The 22,316-nt window shown below is 45.0% G+C and overlaps 1 protein-coding gene and 1 long non-coding RNA gene across 6 annotated transcripts in view; one reads left to right on the top strand and one right to left on the bottom strand.

The window, feature by feature from the left end:
• The window catches only part of RUNX1 (RUNX family transcription factor 1), a 262,810-nt gene that overhangs the window by 145,186 nt on the left and 95,308 nt on the right, over positions 1–22,316 (top strand). For 3 of the 5 annotated variants that reach the window (XM_033232411.1, XM_033232406.1, XM_033232407.1), the window contains 2 exons: positions 12,239–12,277; positions 18,048–18,301. In XM_033232411.1, coding sequence (XP_033088302.1) covers positions 12,239–12,277; positions 18,048–18,301 — 293 coding nt within the window. Of the gene's footprint in view, positions 1–12,238; positions 12,278–15,262; positions 15,467–18,047; positions 18,302–22,316 lie in introns of those variants that run through there. The other 2 variants (XM_033232409.1, XM_033232410.1) reach the window with 2 other exon arrangements.
• LOC117095742 lies at positions 20,077–22,238 on the bottom strand. Its single transcript, XR_004442157.1, has 3 exons — positions 22,158–22,238; positions 21,545–21,640; positions 20,077–20,809 (listed from the first exon to the last, which is right to left on the bottom strand). It is a non-coding gene; the product is annotated as an uncharacterized LOC117095742 (long non-coding RNA).

Here is a 22,316-nt window from a genome sequence, read left to right as displayed (position 1 = left end):
AGTCACTTAAGATTAGTGCACTAATTGGCCAGTGGTCAACTAGAAATGACCTATAATTTATTTATTGGCTCATTTGTTGTAATATTTTGGTGATCATCTGTTTCTTTGCTCTGGCTGTTTTCAAAACAACTTACTCTGTAAAAATATGTGATAATATTTTTCAGTGTTGTTTGTATGTTTCTAATACTTTTTGGATGATCTCTGAATATAGCTTTCATTGCACATATAAATATAAATTAAAAATTAGCTATCAAGTCATATCTATTTTCAGATGTTTTAGTTTAATTTTATTAAAAAATCTTTCCACTCTTTCTCTATACCTTTCAAAAAGAGAACTCTACAGAAATAGTGCCAGTTTTTAATTCAAAAATTCTAGCAAAATTTGCCTTACATTTTAGAATATAGATTTAAATGGTAGTATTTTTCTAAGCAAGTCCAAAACAATCATATAAAAATAGTTTAAATCTCACTTAACTATTGTTTAAGATAAGTGATGTTTTATGAGAAGTCTCCACAAAAATGTTTACTATTCCATATCAGTGTATTATCCATAAAAATGGTATCATTTATTGAATATCAGTTGTATAATATTAATAATGTAACCTGAAAATACGTAACCATTACAATACAGATCTTAGCAGTTTCATGAAATTTAGAAAATGTAATTATATAATTAGAGAATAGGATTATTACTTCTACTGTTGCTTTTTCCAGCTATTTTATATTTCAGACTCTATGAAATTTTAAAGTTTTTGTAGACTATGGCAATTTCATGACCCCACAAGAAAGCAGGATAGTGATAGTCTTAGCCAGCTATTTCATGTAAAAGTCTGTTTTCCAAATTCGAAGATAGCAGGATTAATATGAAAGTATTTGCCATCTTATCCAAGTCCTATAGAATACTCTAAGGCTGATATTTGGCAGTTTATTATTTAATTGACAAATGTAGATATCTCAGCAATTCCTTCACAGATCAAGACCTTGTAAGTAGACTAAGATCAAGAGGAAGATCAAGGTCTTACTCTGGATTCTTGAGTAGACTTTCTATGTCCCAAAACAAATAGGCGATTTGGCAACCAAAATTTAACTAAAGCTTCTATATTCCCTTTCTAAGTAATTCTGCTATGTTTATGGGAAATTTCTCTATAATCTATATAGGATCATAAATAGGAAAATTTTTATTTTAGTAAAAAAGTCACAAACTTGAGGTAGTAACAGTTGTAATAATAATAATAATGAACCTTATCTGTTTATTGCATAGGAATTCAACTATGTTGTACATCCGTATTATTTTTTAACCTATTATTTTGTAATATCATACATAGTGAAATTCACTAATTTGGTGGGGATGGAGTAGACGGAATTAATGAAAGAGCTGAATTTTCATATTTTTAATGATTGTAATAATAAATTATTTTGGATAATACTGAGTAACTGTGTCTATTCTCAATCACCATGTAAATTATAGAATACGATAGCGATGTGTCTCTGATTTTCTAGAATATGCAGAATCTCAAGGGTTATTTTTATGTGTATACTTGTTTTAAATCATATCTCCTTGAATCTGCTTTTTAAAATAGGCAATACTTACGTGAAATTAGAGAAACCCTATGTGAAATGGGAAAGTCCTTAAAATGTCCTATCTCTAGTTGATTCTGGGTCCTCTTTTTCCTTTCTGGCCCCTTCCCACTTGAAACCCAAGTTCACTCTAGCCATATGCTGATGTGGGTAAGCACCAGACCCAGGCCGATTTCCCACAATTCCAACTGGCATTTGCATAAATGTTCCTGGAGCTGGAAAGCCCACCTTGTCCAAGCCTCTTGTTTTGTGGATGAGGAGGCTGAGGCTGGGACAAGGTAAATAACTACCTTGCTCGCATGGCTGGTGACAAACTTCCTATAGGTTCCTCTACCTTATGAGATAGTGAGTACTCCTGCACTCAAATATATTGGGGTTCATGTTAATTGCATGAATGAATCCAATCATCAATAACTCTAAAAGTTAAATTTGGAATTTGGAATCTGAGTGAATGATTACCTAGCTATAATTTGAAGATAATGTGTGTGTGTGTGTTTGTGTGTGTGTGTGTGTGTAAAAAAGTCACTCATATATATCTTTATGTAGAATATATATGTATTTGTCTTTATAATATATATATTAATATCTTCACTCCAAGTATCCAAGAATTAGTTGTCCATGTAGAAATTTGCTGTTTCAGCCAGCTTTGGGGAATTTCCTTTGCCTGTCCTGTACCCACCATTGTCCACATTTAAGTTCTAACATAGACCTACCTACTGCTCTACCAGCTCACTAAGGGTCATCTTATCAAGCTGGTCTGCAGTTAATCCCCTACCCTCCTCCCTTCAAGAACCAGTTAAAATGACTCAGTTATTTTTGAATACAAAAGTTGCATAAGGAAAAAATACTTTCCTATTTCATAATTCTCCTAGTGAAAAAGTAAATTATAAACACAAGAAATCCAAATAAATGATTCCATTTGGGAAGGAGCATTTGCTGTGGGATGGCATGTGGGACATGAGGAACAGGACCCCTGCTTTTAATTCATACGTTCATTCATTTCTTTTTACTCAACTTAGTAAAATCATGTCATGTTTCTAATTCATTGTGGTGGAAATAGCTTTAAATATATTAACTAACTAAAATGCTTCAAATAAAGCAGATTACGAAAGAAAGCAGACTCTAGAAGTATTAGCAACTTTATAGACTCTGCATCTATCATCCACCAGAAAATCTTATTGGTGTGACATTCACCAATTAGGGAACTGAAAGCCGTGGACAAGTCCCTAAACTCCCCTTCCTGAAGCACAATTTTCAGATGCTCCACTTGGATATTTCCCCACAATGCTCAGCTGAAGGATAGCACTCAAAGAGAAGACTGGTTTCATGTGGAGAATGACTTCTCAGGGTATCTCTTAAAACATGCCTCTGTCTGTAGCGGATGGAACCAAAGAGAATGTGGAGAAGGGCCCACACCCTTTCTAGGGTTCACACATCAGCCCCTTAACCTGTGTATTCAACCCATAGGACTAACAGATAGAAACTGGTAAATTTTGTTTATTTTATTATTATTTATTTATTTATTTATTTTTGAGACAGATCTGGCTCTGTCGCCCAGGTTGGAGTGCAGTGGCGCCATCTCAGTTCACTGCAACCTCCGCCTTCCAAGTTCAAGCAATTCTCCTGCCGTAGCCTTCTGAGTAGCTGGGACTACAGGCATGCGCCACCACGCCCAGCTACTTTTTGTATTTTCAGTAGAGACGGGGTTTCAGCATGTTGGCCAGGCTGGTCTCGAACTCCTGACCTCATGATCTGCCCGCCTCTGCGTCCCAAAGTGCTGGGATTACAGGTGTGAGCCACCGTGCCCAGCCAGAAACTGTTATCTTTGCCCAAAAGAGACGCTTGGACCTTCGAGGGTTCCCAGCAGCCCTTGAGAACCAATGCAGGAAAGCAGGGGCAGTGGTTTCTGTTATGAACCTCTCCCACATTCCCACTCCTTGGTTACTTCTTCTGATAAGGATGGATTCCATAGCTTAGACCAGTAGCTGCCTCACTGAAGTGATCTATTACTGTGTGTTAACTGGTAGATTGCTAGCAAACTGAAACATTGAGTGGTTTTTTGAAAAATGTATACGCCATATTTCAAAATAAAGCTGTTTATAGGAATTCCTATTTGAGAATGAGTATCGTTTAAAAAAGAAAAATGTGGCCAGGCGCGGTGGCTCAAGCCTGTAATCCCAGCACTTTGGGAGGCCGAGGCGGGTGGATCACAAGGTCAGGAGATCGAGACCATCCTGGCTAACACGGTGAAACCCCGTCTCCACTAAAAAATACAAAAAAAAATAACTAGCCGGGCGAGGTGGCGGGCGCCTGTAGTCCCAGCTGCTTGGGAGGCTGAGGCAGGAGAATGGCGTGAACCCAGGAGGTGGAGCTTGCAGTGAGCTGAGATCTGGCCAGTGCACTCCAGCTTGGGTGACAGAGTGAGACTCCGTCTCAAAAAAAAAAAAAAAAAGAAAAATGTAAAATCATGGCCTATTAAAAATAGAACCTCCAATTTCTGATCCATAATGCTTATATTTAAAAATGCATCAGGTGTGTTTCATAGGGAACTAGTTTTGCTGGAAAAGAAAGGGACAGGAGATGCTTTTGTAACATTGTTTCGGAGCTCAAGGAAACCAAGGCACTGTTTTATAGGCTGAGGCATGCATGGCTGGTGAATGTTAAGAGGAAATGAACAATGTGTGAGATTAACTTGTGGCTATCCATGGCTGTAAAAATGCATTAGTGGTGTTGACAGTGGTTAGTAGGCCTTTGCAACTCAGTTATTGCTGCTGTATATGTGTGTTCTTCCACCTTTGAGTCAATCAAGTGATGCTGTAATAAAAATTCTGAACTTCGCTTCGGGACAGCTCAGAGGGAAAACATGAGTCAAGAAAGATGCACTATTTAATGGTCCTCACTAACAGCAGTTTAAAAACAGGGCTCGCTCAAGCACTAGCAGAGTAGTAGCAAAATTGCTATCCAGAGTGAATTGCGTTTTGAGTGGTTCCGGTAGAACTGTACTGTCCAATATGGTAGCCACTAGCCCCATGTGAGTATTGACCACTTACAATGTGGTCAATTTGAGATGCGCTATAAATGTAAAATACACACAGACTTTTGAAGACATAGTACAGAAAAAAAAGGAAAATGTAAATAGCTCATTAATAATTTTCATATTGATTACATGTTCAAATAACAATATTTTCAATAGATTGGGTTAAATAAAACATATTACGATTTATTTTGCCCATTTCTTTACTTTTTTAATGTGGCTACTAGAAAATCTTAAATTATGTATATGACTCTCATTATATTTCTTTTCTTTTTTTTTTTTTTGAGATAGAGTCTCGCTCTGTCGCCCAGGTTGGAGTGCAGTGGCGCGGTCTCGGCTCACTGCAACCTCCACCTCCCCGGTTCACACCATTCTCCTGCCTCAGCCTCCCGAGTAGCTGGGATTACAGGCGCCTGCCACCACGCCCAGCTAATTTTTTTGTATTTTTAGTAGAGACGGGGTTACATCGTGTTAGCTGGATGGTCTTGATCTTCTGACCTCGTGATCTGCCCGCCTCAGCCTCCCAAAGTGCTGGGATTACAGGCATGAGCCACCTTGCCCGGCTGACTCTCATTGGATGTGCTGCTCTAGAATAAGAAAGAATGTCTGCATAGTTTTTGTTTGTTTTTTGTAGAGATGGGGTCTTGCTGTGTTGCCCAGGCTGGTCTCAAACTTCTGCGCTCAAGCAATCATCCAGCCTTGGCCTTCCAAAGCACTGGAGTTAGAAGCTTGAGCCTCTGAACTCAGCCTGTCCTCATGGTTTAAAGGCAACTTGTCAGGATCTAATAAAGAAATCTGACTGGTAATATAATGTTTTGACTATCTTGCAAGCTGCTGGCTACAACTGGGCACTCTGCAGGCAAACTGCATGGGCTTAGAATGGGCCGATTACTAAATCTTAAGTGTCCTCATTTGTAAAGTGAAGGGAGTAATGATGGACCACTCACTGCTCGATAATTAAATGGGATAATTAATGTATGTAAAGCGGCTCCTTGTGAGGCCTGATAGAAGATGTACTGGTGACTTCTATTACCATACTTGTCTTGGTCATCTCAGGCTGCTATAACAAAATACCACAGACTGGGTGCCTTAAACAGCAGGCATTTATTGCCTCATAGCTCTGGAGGTTGGGAAGTCTGAGATCAGGGTGCCAGCATGATTGGGTTCAGTGGAGGTAGGGAGAGAGAGAGAGAGACAGAGAGAGAGAGATCAATCTGGTGTTTTCTTATAAGGGCATTAATCCCATCATGAGGACCCCAGCCTTACAACCTCATCTTAATCTAATCACCTCCCACAGACCCTAATCATAGCAGCACATAGAGGATTAGGGTTTCAATGTGAATTTTGGAGGGATACAAACATTCAGGCCGTAACAACAACTTAAAAAGTCCAATCTCCACTGGGCGTGGTGGCTTACACCTGTAATCTCAACACTTTATGAGGCCAAGGTGTGCAGATCACTTCAGGTCAGGAGTTTGAGACCAGCTTGGACAACGTGGTGAAATCCCATCTTTACAAAAAATACAAAAATTATCTGGTCATGGTGGCATATGCCAGTAGTCCCAGCTACTCAGCTGGGATCATGCCACTGCGCTCCAGCCTGGGTGACAGCGAGACTCTGTCTCAAAAAAAAAAAAAAAAAAAAAAAAACAAGCAAACAAAAAAATGTTCTATCTGAGATACTGGATCCTCCAACTCTGAGTGCAAACCTTGAACCAGATGCGGCAGTGGCATCACTGGGAGCTTATGGGAAACTGAGAATCTCAGGCTTCTTCCCAGACCTGCTGAGGCAGAATCTGTAGTTAACCAGACTCGCAGGGGCTCAGGTACACATTGACTTTCTGCAGTACTGCCTAGGGAATTTAAAGGTGAGTAAAACACAGCCTCACTGGCAAGGTATTCACAATCCACTGGTGCGTTTGTGTGGGAATGAGAGTGAATCTAGAGAGACTAAGGCAATTATCTAGTGCGCTGTTAGGAGGCTCCATAAAAAACACCCCTGCTCTCCAGTGATCCACAATCAACAGTAAGATGACAAAGGAGTCAAGTAGATGGAGATAAAAAATACCAGCTTTGTCACTGATAGAACTTTTGGAGAGCATGGCTTAGGTATGTGACTTCCTGCCACTGAGTTCCAGAAGTAGGGAGACTCACTCACCAATACCTAAGCAGTGTCTCCCCAAAAGACTAAGGAAAGGGAAAGAACATACCCAGGGTACTTGTTTTTTTTTTATTGCTATCAAACGAGGAAATTGCCAAGCTTAGCAACTTAAACAAATTTAGCCCACAGTTCTGCAGGTCACAAATCTGGTGGTGCTGTACCAGATTCTCTGCTCAGAGCTTCACAAGGCCAAAACTCCAGGGGTTGGCTAACCTGAGGCCTTACTTGAAAGCTTTAGGGAGAAATTCACCTCCAAGCTCATGCAGGTGGTTGGCAGAATGCAATTCCATGGGGCTGTAGCATGGTGGCCCTCATTTCCTTGCTGGCTGTCAACCAGGGGTCACCCTCAGCATCTAGAGATTGCTCTCTAGTTCTTGCAAGTGCCTGCTCTGTCTTCCAGCTACAACGCTGACTTCACTTCTGTCCCAGCCTGAGAAAACACTGTGTTTGTAATGGTCTCCTGTGATTAGATTAGGGCTACCAGGAAAATCTCTCTGTTGCGTGAGTCAAAGCCAACTGATTAGTAACCTTAATTACATATACCAAAAAAAATCTTTTTTCCATGTAACATAACCAGAGCATGATCCCTCATCATATTCCCAGCCCCAGGGATTAGGGTGGAAAGTTTGAGGGGTTCATTTTATGCTTCTGCCTTCTACAACTGGTTTCTGCTTCCAGCACTACTAACCAGATAATTCAATCTTTTATGGTGGAGGAGGAATGAGGATGTAAAAAGAGGTCAAGAGTTTTACACTAAGGAATGTTGTTCCACATAGAAGCCTGAAGCCAGGGAAGGGGTGGTTCCACTACCTCCTGTCACCCGCCCCACCCCCCAATATATTTAATTAGCTATAACCCAAAACACATTATAATTCAAGTCACACAGGAGATGTAGAGGTGATGATGAAACATGTGATTGGTCTTTGAGAGGCAATTACACCTGAGGCAGAAGAATCTGCCCCCCTCCAAGATGAGGACAGGAAGGGTGGCTCTTAATCCTGCAGGACTGTGCTAAAGACCTTGCATTGAATTCCAGATGCCCAGGAGAACATGGTTGGCAGAACTATGGTGTGGGAGACTTATCTGGAAGTACTGTGTACAATTAGCAGGAACCCCCTTTCTCGGAGATCTTTGTAATAAATCGGCAGAGAGGTAATGAGAACTTGAACCAGAATGATGTCAATAGGAATTGAAAGGTGGGGGCTGAATTGTTATCAACCAAAGAAACAAAAAACGAGCCCTTGTCAACAGACTGAATGAGGGCAAAGATCAATTCATGGATCCAAGTCTGGAAACTGGGAGAATGATGGTGCAGTGGGGAAAACAAGAGGAAGACCTGGGTTGAAGTGGAAGCTGATGAATTTTATCTTCAGTAAAATACACATGCCAAACACTAATTTTCTCAGGTTGCCTCCGTCTTACACACATGCACACATACACATACACCTCTCAACACTGGTCTTTCCCTCCTCCTGCTACCCCACCAGTTTCCCTCCTCCAACATGTTTCATTCTCCTTCCCTACATCCCATTTGCTTTCTACTCTCTGCTCTATTTCTGCTGCTGCCACTCAACTGAATCTCTTCTGGCAAAGGTTACATGGCACTCTCTGTAGACAAATCCAGTGGAATATTTTCAGTCCTTGTTTTCATGGCCCCTTTGTGGGCTTTGGGACATGGCTTTCCTCCAAACCTAGCATTTTCCTTTATTCTTTTTTTTCTTTTTCTTTTTTTTAATTTTTTAATTTTATTTATTTATTTATTTATTTTGAGATGGAGTCTCACCCTGTCTCCTAGGCTGGAGTGCAACGGTGCAATCTTGGCTCACTGCAACCTCCACCTCCCGGGTTCTAGTGATTCTCCTGCCTCAGCCTCTTGAATAGCTGGGATTACAGGTGTCCACCACCATGTCTGGCTAATTTTTGTATTTTTAGTAGTGATGGGGTTTCACCATGTTGGTGAGGCTGGTCTCGAACTCCTGACCTTAGGTGATCCACTTGCCTTGGCCTCCCAAAGTGCTGGGATTACAGGCATGAGCCACTGCGCCCGGCTGCATTTTCCTTTATTCTTATTCCTTATTCTCTCCTCTTTCTTTTCCTGGCTCCATCTCCTTGATTGCTTCCTCTTTTGCTCACCCCTGGAATGTTGATAATCCCAGAACCCATGAATGGTCTCTTCTCACTGGAAACAGTCTCTGAAACTACCATAGATAGTTTGACTGTGCCACAGATACAATCTGAAACTACCATAGATATTCTGAGGATGTTCAGCTCATTATTTCTAAATGAAACCTCTCCCCAGAATTTCTGTTTTCCCCACCAGCACCTCCTATTCTGTTCTGGGCATCCAAAGCTCAGAGAGACACCACGATGTCTCTCTCCAAACCCACTGTTTCTGATCTTCTCTACTACTATTAATGGACAGATGTTGGGGAGACTCCTCACCCTCCCTCACCTCAACCCCTCTTTCATCTCCATTGCTTCTACCTTAATCCAGATCCTCATGACCCCTTGTCTGACAATTGCAGTAGCTCCCCACTCCTCATCTCTACCCCCTCCAACTCACCGAGCTGTTGTTGACAGATTTATTTTTCTAAAATATAGATTAATTTTGTTATTTCCCAGTTTGGCTTTGATAGATCAATTTCCTTCATGTTGAAGTTCACATTTCCTCAGGTTGCATGTGCTTCCAATGACCTACCTATGTCCATGTATTTGTGAACTGCCACGCTCCCTCCCCGCTGCACCAACCTGGTCTCAAACCTATGCCCAACCACACTGGAAATGACACACTGATGTGTTTCATAAACTCACGCCCTTGCTCATGATGCTTATTCAGCCCAGTGCACCATCTCCCCACCCCACCGTCACCTCCCTGAACCCCTCCTGTAGCTCTTTGAACCACCTACAAATCTACCCAGCCTCCAAAAGTCAAGTCAAAAATCACCTCTGCTAGGAAGGAAGCCTTTCCTGAGCCCACCAGGGGCTGCTGGCCCCTCTTCCTCTTACATTCCCTCCCACCAGTTCCTGGGACCCTGGACATGTGTCCACCAGCAGCCATGACACTTCTTTACTCTCATCTGTTTGGCCTTTGTCACCAGTGAGCCTAGCACCTTGCCTGGGACAGAGGTAGTGTTCAAGGAATGCTGAAGGCAAGTGAATCAAATACCTTGTATCTAGAAAAGTCCTAAAGATGCCCTTTTGAACTAGTGGAGGGGGGGAAAGACTAAAACACCATTTTATATTATCATCAATGTAAAAGCTTCTCAGCCAAATGGACCTTGGCTTTCTCCTCAAACTCTGTGGATGACAGAAATGACTTTAAAATCTGACTCCTAAAGATAGGAGGTTTGCATGGTGAAGAATTTCCAAGATACTTTCTGATCCAGACCCTGAGACAGCAGAGGATAAAAGTGAAAGATGAGATCAGAGTTAATTTTTTAGAACTCTACCAAGGATACTCACAAAAATAAATAATCATGATAAAAAAGGAACATAGCTTACTATGCATATGGTCCTATATGTAGATATGAATGTGTGTGTGTATGTGTGTGTGTGTGTGTGTGTAGGTCAAGGGTAATGTGAATTTCCGCAAGCTCCCTGAACTCTCCAGGGGTGAGGCTTCTTATCTGTAAAATGGGGATAGCAATGATGTTCTTGTAAGGATTAAATCAGGCAAAGTATATAAAAGCACTTCACCCATTGCCTGGCATATAATTACACTCAATGGGGGATGTAGGGAAGAGAGAAAGAGAGAGAGCACACGAGCGAGCACGCTGGAGGATGAGCTACCAGATTCATTGTTCGCTGTCATAAACACACACAACCTCTCCTCTCTTGCAGTTTGGGTTCTGGCATCTTTAACAGCTTCATGGGTAAATCACTTCAAACCTCCACAGGTGCTACTTCACCTGGGCAGCAGTTTCTCACCCCTCTACCCCTTCCCCCTCCCCAATTTAACCACATTTGCTGTGTTCTCAAGGCTGCTGATACACAACAAAGTTTTTAAGAGTTACCATAGTTTTCAAAATCCCCTCATTTTTGCCCTTGTTTTTGGGTTTAAAAAATCCTGGCTTTTTCCTCTGAATTGCTGAATTTTTAGGCGTGTAGATGATCTTGTGTTTTCTTGCTTTCCTACTCCAATTTCTTAGACTCAGACACGGAAACAGCTTCTCTGGGTCTCAAGAGAGAATTTCCAGGGTGGCGTGGTTCCGCTGGGTGTGCTGTCTGGTCAGTCTTACCGTTGTGGATTCCACACCCCCACCCCACTGCCCCCAACACCTATTAAAACTGAGCTGACAGAACTTCAGGATACATTTGCTATTTCTTACCTTATTCACAATCAGTGCAAATGATTATTTCTCTGCCTTGCTCTTTAAAAGCAAAACTCTTCATGGAGTCATTTTATCTACTTGTAAACCACAATCTCGGTTTTTTTTTTTTTTTTTGGATGCTCCTTCGAGACTATACATATTTAATTCCTTTCATATTTCATCATAGACCAGTCCTTCAGAACCTCTTATTTTAGTTGTTCCTTTAACTTTGGCAAAAATATAAGACCAAAGAAGCTGCAAATCTTGTTTTCCTGCCTATTTAAACAGCATCTAGAAATCTGAAGTAATTCTCTCCTTTCTTATTTTAAAAGTTAAACACACACACACACAGCATACTAAATATTGTGGCATGGAGCTGAAAGCTTTAGGTCTGCAGCATTTGAAATGCTCAAATCCTGTCTTTGAAGAACAGTACTTCCTCTTCGTGACTCAGTGCTGTTATCAATACACAAGGCTGATAGAGTAATTTCAGATTCACAGCATTATATGTAGATATTCAAAGGAAGGAAAAAGAGCTTCATGTGACTTAGCTTAATGGGTTTCCCTATAGTTGTAAATGTATAAAGTGATCCATATTTGGGAATTATCATATAACAATTATTTCTAATAGTAATTGATATAATCTATTAGAACTTGTGAGAGGTTTCGATGTAAGTAATTTGCCTGTCTAGCAGAGAGAAGGGAAGGAGAGTAAGCAGGGGAAAATGTTTCTAAAATGTCCTATCATTGGAAGTAAATGATCGTACATGTTTTTGCATTAAGTTAGGGTTTGGTTTTAATTTTACCTTGAATTCTAATGTTCCTACACCTTCCAAATATATTTTAAATCTTCATTAAACAAATCACATTTTAATCACACACAGAGCTTAAAAGAGGTGATTCTACAACAGATATGCAGTATTAGCTAGCGAAGGAGAACATTGGTTGAAGGTACCTAAAACCACGTGCATAAGGAACAGTTTATTTCTTATTTGGTGATTTACTATTTTAAGTCATGTTTGTGTCAAAGCTATAAAAATCTCCAGTGCTAAAAAGTGTGAGAAGAAATGAGCTAGCCAAAAAAAAAAAAAAAGGTCAGGGGAGAGTTAATTTTAAAATTTGCATTATTTTTATTTTCCTACTTTGTTATTTCAGAATGCATACTTGGAATGAATTCTCCTAGAGACGTCCACGGTATGTTACATTCCAAGTTATATTTTTAAATAAAATAAGCACCTTCATATATGTGTATATGATTTTATATCTATGTATCTCTATGTATAACTTGTGATATAATTTAACCAAATAATTAAGGCTGTTTTTGCTGATTCCAATATACTTAAAAGCAGTTCTCCATATTGTAAATGTTATACCATATAAAATATTTCAATGAAAGCTTAAATGATACCCTCAGTTCTACAGCGTTTACCATAGGTGCATTCTGCTGCTATTAAATGTCTCTATACAAGTCTCTAAAAACAAAATAGAGCGTGGCTTCTCTTACAGCCCAGCTTATTACCTGTGTTATAGCAGTGGTAATGCAAAATGTTCATGAGAGTAAAATGTTTACTAAGCATTCCTAAATTTTAAAAAGATTAATTTTACAGTGTCCTCAGCTTGCTACTTGTGAGGTACACAATGGATTTATGAAGTGAAAGTGAAATAATCACACATGAACCATAGCATCCCACAGAAACATTCAGATGGAGGAAGGATGTAATGGAAGAACGAAGGGCTCTCCCCCCTCCCATAGTAATTAGATTTGAAAAGTGAAGTAATCTCAAAGCCACTTCAGAAGAAAAAAATGTTTAAATTTCAATGTTCAAAACTGATAGTGTGTATGGCAGGTGATTTGTACATACATGTTACTCCTTATCCAAATTGTTTTCCATCCCTGTGACATCAATACAATCTGCAGCTATTTGGTTCCAAACCATAGCAAGATACATTCTGTTTTTTAAAATGTAAATGGTCATTTAAAATAGAAATAATTCTTTTAGACGTATGATATTTTTACAAATGTAATTTTGGAAATATATTGCTCGCAAAGGATAATTTTAAGAGAATTGTTGAGATTCTAATCCCATCTTTATGCATATTTTGGGGAGGCTTTTGTAAGAGCAAAAGTGTAAAATATTTAGTTATCTTCTGAGACCACCTATAGTTATTTACCTCAAGTTGTAGAAGAAAAACGTCAATGAACTGTTACTGTTTTCCAATTAAATTATTTCTCTTCCAACTAACCAAGTACTACTTTTAAAATCCACTGCGGAAACTTACATTTCATTCCTGTTGTGAACGTTTTTTAGTTCTCCTCCCTCCCTCTCCCCGCAACAAAATTTGGAAAAATCTGTCACGTAGCATCCGCCCAACGTATCGCTTCGTTGTATTTTTTAAAAATTTTGCATTATGACAAAGGTAAATTCTAGCATTACTCCAGGGAAACACTGGCAGTGAACCTGGGAATGTTTCCTTTCCTTTCTCCCTTAGACAGGCAAAGGAAGGGGAATTCTATATTGTCGCTAAAATGAGCGCTCTGGGTGGAAAGGAATTTCCTCACTTCGTACACGCTATGGCTGTCCTTGAGAGTGCAGGCTCCGTAAAATGCCCGGCAGACTAAGGGGTTCCCTGTCCCCCCAGCCAGTGCCTCTTTCCATTCATCTTAGATCCTCAGTAAGGAGGGGCCGAGGTTGGTCTGTTTCTTGTTTTCAAGAGCGCACCGCGCTGCGCAGTTACAGCCTGCGCCGCTCCCGGGAAACCCAAATACCCCGCGATCCCATCGAGTCAAGAAGCAAAAGCTTTGATTGCTATCAGCATTTTGTCGGGCTTCAAACTCGGGATTTATCGGTTGAAACTCCTAGCTCAGCAGCTCCCACAACGCTGCCTCTGAGGGCTAAACTCGGTGCATGCAAGGCTGGGACCAACTTTCCTTCCTCGATAAGGGAACTTGACTCCCTCCTGGGAGACTGCAGCCCCAGTCCGACTCGCAGCCCCCTCGCAGGGTTCACGGTTTTAGGCAAGTGGCCCGAGACCGAGAGGAGCCTCCCTGGACCTCTCCGAGGGGTAAATCACCCAAGTCTATTATTTCCCCTGGAGTCAAAGCCTACTTTTGGAGCCGCTACACCCTCATGTTCCCTCCCGCATCTCGAGGGTCCCGGGGGATGCACTTGGGGGTGGCCCCAGGAGCCCTGGGTAGGATCTCGGAGAAAGGCATTGGAGAGCAGGCGAAAAGATTTCCCTTGCCCACAACTTGACTCTCCAGCGGGCCGCGTCCGAACCCGCAGGCAAAGGCGCTGCGGCCCCTGCGGGCGGGCGGGCGGGCGCGATGCACTCTGCTCAGGGACAGAGTTAGAAAGTGGACGTCTGGGGGATTTTACAACTGTAATTAGACTTAAAAAATCATTTTAAAAGAAAAACATACTAAGTTTTCTTTCCGAGACCCCAGGTCCATTGAAACAAAACTGCACTCGGGTGCTGGCAGTGCCCAGGGGGAGCGGAGGCCGAAGGGGGTGGAGGCCGCGGGCCGCCCGCCTTAGTCCCGGAAGCCCGGGCTCCTGGAGCACAGACACCCAAGAACGGGCAGAGGCGGGCCCCAGGCACAGGGACTTCGGGAAGAGACCCCCGACCGGGCTGCACAGCGGGGAGTCCCGGTCCGAGAGTCCCCAGCCCGGCCGGCTGCGACTCCAGATTGGAATCTCGGAGACGCGCCCCGGCCGCTCCAGCTCAAGTGGGCTCTGGTGGCGGCTTCCTATCTTTTCTCCTCGAACTCCAGTTTTTCCCGGGCGACCTGAAGGCCACGAAGGGGGCCGCAGAGCCCCGCGCCGTCGGGGGCGTTCCGGGCGCACCCGGGGCTGCGCGCGGCGCCCAGCGAGGGCGGCTGCTGCCCCCTGGCGACCGCCCGGGCCCGCGGCGCGTCCCGACAGCTCCGCGCAGTCCTGGCCCGCCAGTGAAAGGCTTCCAGGCCAGCCAGCCTCGGCCCCCTCCTGCGTCCGGGCCCGCGGCAACGCCCGGGGACAGTCCCTGCGCGGCAGCGGCCCCAGCACCCTAGCCCTGGGGGAGAGAGGAGCGGGCGTCAGGGGCCCCGTGGGGTCGGGCGAGGAACCGCCGCGCGGGTAGCTGGATTGAGGGGCTCCGCGGGAACCGCAAAGAAGCCCGCCGTGGAGCGGAGCCGCAGTCCAGGGACTGGGTCGCAGCCCTTGGGTGAATGAGAGGCCCCGGGAGGTGCAGAGCCCGGCAGGAAGGGCGTGGAGGGCCCCGCCGGGTGGGGTCGGAGTTGGCCGCGCGCGCCGGGCTGGGGGCGGGGCCCTCGGAGCTCCGCGAAAATGCCCGCAGCGCCGGGAGGACTGGCGCAGGGGAAAGCGGCCGCCCGCGCGCGAAGCCGGGGTGGGTTTCGCACCTGGGGCCGCTCGCGCGCGCGCGCGCGCGGGGGGGGCGGGGAGAGGAACGGGGGCCGCTTCCGGGGAGCCTGAGGGTAGACGCGGGGCCCGGGCGAGCTGTCTGGCTGCTGCGGGGGCCGGCGCTACGAGGCCCGGGAGCAAGTCGCGCGGCTGCTTTCAACTTTCCTTCCAGTAGCGCGTTCTTGGGTCTTTCCTGACTAGGAAACTCCTCGCGGACCGCTGGCGCACACAGCAAGGGTGAGGCGCGCGGCGGGATCGAGCCGCGGCCCAGGCGTAGCGGTAAAAAACACCCATTATAGAAACCGACCCGAAAGAAGACGCTGAGAGCAAACGGCACGCGCGGACAGCCGTCCGGCCTCATGCAGTGAATCAGCACCGCTTCGCCGCAGCTGCCAGCCGGACGGTGCAGGAGAGCGGAGCGGCTCCCCGGGGCCCCGCGGCCGAATCGCACCCGCGTCCTGGAAGCGGAGGCCTGGCCCTGGGCAGCCGCGCAGCATCTGGGGCCGCCCGCGGGCTGCAGCCCCGGTTCGGGAGCCTCGTGGCGGCCACTGCGCCTGCCTGCAGTGGGTCGCGGGGCCGGGCCCTCCTCGGGCCGGCGGGCCCTGCTTTCTTTTCCCAGGTCTCCGGACCGTGTCCACTCGCGGAGCCGCACAAGCCCGCGTGTGGCTGCGGGAAGGGGTCCGCACGCGGGCGGGGCCCCTGGCCAGCATGCAGGCGTGGGTGCGGGGGCGCGGGCGGCGCGGGGGTGGCAGCCGACTCCCCGCCCGGGCTGCGTACAGTAGCGCGCGGCGGCGGGGGCGCGCGGGCCAATTCCAGGAGCCGGCGGCCGCGAGCCGCGCCCTGGCTGATACCGGAAAGGCCTGTGATTGGCCGTCGGCCGCCCCTATGCAAACGAGCTGAGGGAATGGAATTCCTCCGGCCGGGCTTACAGTAAAAGCACGTTCATTTCCAGGCACTCTCATTCATAGAGCCAGCGGGCGCGGGCGGGACGGGCGCCCCGCGGCCGGACCCAGCCAGGGCACCACGCTGCCCGGCCCTGCGCCGCCAGGCACTTCTTCCCGGGGCTCCTAGGGACGCCAGAAGGAAGTCAACCTCTGCTGCTTCTCCTTGGCCTGCGTTGGACCTTCCTTTTTTTTTGTTGTTTTTTGTTTTTGTTTTTCCCCTCTTTCTTCCTTTTGAATTAACTGGCTTCTTGGCTGGATGTTTTCAACTTCTTTCCTGGCTGCGAACTTTTCCCCGATTGTTTTCCTTTTACAACAGCGGGAGAAAGTGCGCTGTTGTCCGAGGCGAGCCGTGAAGTTGCGTGTGCGTGGCAGTGTGCGTGGCGGGGTGTGCGTGCTTGTGTAACCCGAGCCGTCCGATCTGTTTCGATCTGCACCGCGGAGCCCTCCCTCAAGGCCCGCTCCACCTGCTGCGGTTACGCGGCACTCGTGGGTGTTCGTGCCTCGGAGCAGCTAACCGGCGGGCGCTGGGCGACAGTGGAGGAGTATCGTCTCGCTGCTGCCCGAGTCGGGGCTGAGTCACCCAGCTGATGTAGACAGTGGCTGGCTTCCGAAGAGTGCGCGTTTGCTAGTGTGTGACTCTGCGGCTCCTCAACTCCCACCAAACCACAGGACCAGCCACAAGCTTAACCAACATCCCCAAACCCGAGTTCACAGATGTGGGAGAGCTGTAGTACCCTGAGTGTAATCGACTGGGCCTTCTTCTTATGATTATTATTTTAAGATTAGCTGAAGATCTTTGAAACGCTGAATTTTCTGCACTGAGCGTTTTGACAGAATTCATTGAGAGAACGGAGAACATGACAAGTACTTCTAGTTCAGCACTGCTCCAACTACTGAAGCTGATTTTCAAGGCTACTTAAAAAAATCTGCAGCGTACATTAATGGATTTCTGTTGTGTTTAAATTCTCCACAGATTGTATTGTAAATATTTTATGAAGTAGAGCATATGTATATATTTATATATACGTGCACATACATTAGTAGCACGACCTTTGGAAGTCGCAGCTCTTGCTTTTCGGGACTGAAGCCAGTTTTGCATGATAAAAGCGGCCTTGTTATGGGAGACACTTGTGTTCTGTTGGGACTTTAGACAAAACTCACCTGCAAAAAACTGACAGGCATTAACTACTGGAACTTCCAAATAATGTGTTTGCTGGTCGTTTTACTCTTCGCATAAATATTTTAGGAAGTGTATGAGAATTTTGCCTTCAGGAACTTTTGTAACAGCCAAAGACTGAACTTAACCTCTGCAAGCAAGATTCGAGGAAGATAGTCTCCACTTTTTAATGCACTAAGCAGTCGGTTGCTAGGAGCCCATCCTGGGTCGGAGGCCGATCGGCAGAACCAGAACTTTTCCCCCTCCTGGACTGTTAGTAACTTAGTCTCCCTCCTCCCCTAACCACCCCCGCCCCCACCCCCCCCCCGCAGTAATAAAGGCCCCTGAACGTGTATGTTGGTCTCCCGGGAGCTGCTTGCTGAAGATCCGCGCCCCTGTCGCCGTCTGGTAGGAGCTGTTTGCAGGGTCCTAACTCAATCGGCTTGTTGTGATGCGTATCCCCGTAGATGCCAGCACGAGCCGCCGCTTCACGCCGCCTTCCACCGCGCTGAGCCCAGGCAAGATGAGCGAGGCGTTGCCGCTGGGCGCCCCGGACGCCGGCGCTGCCCTGGCCGGCAAGCTGAGGAGCGGCGACCGCAGCATGGTGGAGGTGCTGGCCGACCACCCGGGCGAGCTGGTGCGCACCGACAGCCCCAACTTCCTCTGCTCCGTGCTGCCTACGCACTGGCGCTGCAACAAGACCCTGCCCATCGCTTTCAAGGTACTGGCCCGGAGAGGGTGGTGGGAGGACAGGCGGAGGCCGGCGAGGCCGGGGGAGATCCGCTGGGGCAGCGGCCAGGCGGGCGGGGCCGGATTCTAGAAAGGGGCCCCCGCAGCCCCGGGTCGGTCTTCCTAGCTTGGGATGCGGGGGGATGCTGTGTTGCCGTGGCGACCCTCAGGAGGCACTCGTCTCAGCTTTCTGGGGCGGCCCCCCAGGAGGGCTGAAAACATCAGGGTGCCCCCAAAGACATCCACTGGGGGCCGGTGGGAACCTCCCTGGCAGGGGCCTTAGCTTTGATACAAAGTAGAAGAAGTTATAACCCAGCCCGGCAGAGACAGTCCGTCTGCTAACTTACTGCTGCCCCTACCGCTGGATTAACACCCAAACCATTTTGTCTTCCTCACATGAAGGCATCAGGAAATAAAATCGTGAGACTTTTCTGCCTTCAAGTCAGTGAAAAGAAACTAACAAGGGAAACTGTCAGGGATTTTCTTTCCCCCTTCTCCAACCGCCCTATAGGAATTAGCGTGTCCAAAGTCCACAGCGGGCGTAGTTAAGTTTGCAAAAGTTTTCTGAAGAGTTCTCTGAGTTTTTTAGCCTGCTCCTGCCAGAAGCCGCAAGTAGCGAATCCTGTTTCTTTTCCCGGAACCGTTCTGAAGGCTATCATCAGCTCACCTAGATTAAGCCCGGGGCAGCGAAAGGTGACGAGGCTGTCTTTGGAGAGCTGGGGGTCCCAGCGGCCCACTTTACTGCTAGAGGAGGGGGCGGCGCGTAGCTGGAGACTTCAGCGCAGCGGCTCCAAAGGTCTCCCTTCACTTCTCACCCCTGATCATCCCAAGAGCTTTGAGCTGCCTTTAAAAACCTTGGCCTTCAACAGGGATATGAAAACAACCCCAGGCGTTTCTAAACAACCACCCTACTACCCTAGCAGCAAGGAGGAGGAATTTAATTTCTGCAGTGGAGATTCTGTTTTGTCTTTGGTGGGTTTGAAAAGATGCGACTAAGTAAAATCAGTGCAGGTCATTTCCTGTTCATTTAAAGGGCTAATCAAGGCAGGTGGTTCCCAGTGTAAAGCTACTTAAAAAAAAAAAAAAAAGGTTAAATAATTGTCCCCTTTAAGGGGAGTTTAAGTTTTTTATAGATCCAGGCCTCAGCTGGGTCTTGATCTTATTACAACGAATAATATTCACTTTTTAAAAAAGTATTATTGGGGTTATTTTTAAGCTTTATACAGTTTCCACACTTAGATTGTGATTTCTAAAACAAAACGAAGTTTGCAGTTGGCTTTGTCTACAGATTTGCCTCTTTTTCCACTCACTTTTCTAAAAGCAGTTTTTGGTTTTGTTTTGTTTTTTAGTAGGGGTGGAAATGAGGAGAAGAAACGTGGCGGGTTGCTTGACTCTTTTTTCCCTCCCTCCGTTTACTTAGATTTGGGTTTGGGAGACCATTTTACTTTTAAATCATTCTAACCCTTTGCATAAATGGAATCAGCGGTGACTCTTTAGGGCACCCGCATTGAGAGGGGACCCAACAGGGTTGGGCCATGGGGTCACTATCAGATAAAGAGCAGAGGCAAGACGGGCTGATAACCACCAAAGGCCATTAAAACCTGGCTGCCCCAATGCACTAGGGCTCTAAGAGATGTGTGGCTTCCTTTGGGATGAAAATCGGGGTCTCTTCTGAACTCCCTCCTCTGCCAGGGAACCCACACTCAAATATATTAAAAGACTAAATGATTAATAAAGAATCTTCAGGAATTGGAGCAATTCAGAGTCTCAAGTCATTACATGAAAGTATTTATTTTCTTCTAAAAAATGAAAAATTATACATATTGCTTTTATGAGCCGTCAGAATTCTTTCTAGCAGAAACCATAATCATAGAGTTTCCTTTTTAAAATGATTTTTGGCAATTCACTTAAAGACAATTTGTTTTATTGAGTGATAATCTATAGGCCACTAAAAATCAAAATACAGATCTCTTGAAAAACATTCAAGCAGGTCCCCTGAGAACATTTGGGGGAAAGGAAAGGATAGCAGAGAAATCAGACCATTTGATTAATATCTGTCACCACCCCAATCCTCATAAAAAGAGGCTTGTTTCTCCAGGAGACCTGCTCACTGCATAACTAGAAGAATAGACAAAATGTTCAGTGAGACAGCAAACGTGAAGGGATAAAACATTAGGGATAAAAGCAAGTAAAACATCAAAACCTGCCTACATCCTGGGCTCATTTACTGTGTGTCCCTGGCTTCACTCGATCCGCCCACCCAACCACCTCCCAAGCAGCTTCAACAGAAATTATTACTTTAAAATTTGGATCTCAAATAAGCCGCAGGCAGTCTTCCCTAGGAAGTTAACCAGTAAATAATTATTATATTCCCCATGATAAAGAGAAGCAAATGTGAAACAATGATAAGGCCTGATGATATTGATGAAACGATCATTGAAGGGCTTCTTAGGAGTATCCTGAAGTTCTGTAGGTAAATCCTCTATGTCAATCTTCTGAACTAAAGAGAGATTTAAAATTATGAATTTTCTTTAAAATAGATTACAATAACCCTACTTGCTTATTTTGAACCCCAACCTGTTCTCCCCCTACTCCTTCCCTCCCATGGAACACCTTTATTTATAGAGTATGAGAGATACTTGTTTTTGACTACTAAGAAAACCTTACATTTGCTGTGTGTTTTGCTGTGTTTACAGAAGTAGCCTAAAGAGCTGTTTTGATGACTTTGGATGTATTTGGTAATACCATGGTATTATAGCTTGTTTAGGCTCTGGTACACCACAGTCCAAAGACGTAAACATGCCTTCAATAAGGAGGTTCAGAGGCCTTGGATTCTGATGGTAATATTCTTTTCATAAAAAGGAAATAAGTAATATATTTGTCGGCAAGATCATGGTCCCTAGCTATGCCTTAAATGTCATCTCAGCTGAATTCTATGTTCCACTCCACAGCCTTCTTTGAAACACTGCAAGGTTAAGGGATTTGAAGTAAATGAATTGTAACTGTAATTTCAGCCTAATTAGAATTGGTTTAAAATGCCAGTTTGAACTGTGAACAGGCTAGCCAAGAACAGTATTGGGAGGTCCATGTAGTACAGAAGAGAGTTGATATTTGGCCCAACTTCCTGATACTTTAAAAACAGAGAAGTAAAACAAAATATGAGATATCTTTGGCCAGCAAGTCCCTTCTTGCCTGTTTGGTCTGTGTTAAAATGTAAATGTTTGTGTTTCCTTACCTATTGTTTATAGCTTTTCATTCCAGTTGTTTCTTTTTTTCAGTTTGAAGTTAGATATTTTTACATTCTCTCCATATTGCCCATCAGTGACAAAACCTGTATCAAATTAGCACACATGTTAGTTTTAAATTTAAAAAAAAACTTCCTTAACCTGGCTTAAGTATGCTTGTTAACAATTGGGCAATATACATTATTAATGAAATTGCCCTGGATTTAATAGTTCCCCTTTACCCGCCCCCCACCCCCGCACCAAAAAAAAATGCCTCAGAGATCAATACAAGGCCAAGTAAATGATATGTAGGTGCCTAAATATCGTTGATTCTGCTGCATTTAAAAAAAGAGAGAGAGAGAGAAGTGGGAGTTAAACTTCTAATTTTTTTCTTCTTAAATTCCAACATCAACAACCTTTTCTTATTTAGCCTCCATGATAATTTTATCCTATGTTTGTTTCGACTTGGCGAAGGTCTCATGAATTTGCCAAATTACTAATGAGAATAGTATTGGAAAGATGAGAGAGGCACAGGCTTGGAGCACTATGAGGGGAACAGCAGTAGGAGGCAGATAATTCAGAATCCATTCCTGTAGTTATAAAACAAGAGTTATTTATTTTCACCTTTTTACAGATCCAGACCCAACAATGAGTTATTCAGTTTGAAACCCACGTCGTCGAGGCAGTCTCTTGTATACCTTGTGAATACTGAGTTAAAATAGAGAAGCCTGGGTTACCACAGGGAGAGGAGGATGAGGAAGTAAAAATATGTGTTCAAAAAGG

The sequence above is a fragment of the Trachypithecus francoisi genome, unplaced genomic scaffold (genome assembly GCF_009764315.1).
Source record: "Trachypithecus francoisi isolate TF-2019V2 unplaced genomic scaffold, Tfra_2.0 Lachesis_group14, whole genome shotgun sequence".
Taxonomy (NCBI): domain Eukaryota; kingdom Metazoa; phylum Chordata; class Mammalia; order Primates; family Cercopithecidae; genus Trachypithecus; species Trachypithecus francoisi.
Note: the sequence above shows the minus strand (reverse complement) of the source record. Positions and strands in the feature narration are given on the sequence as shown.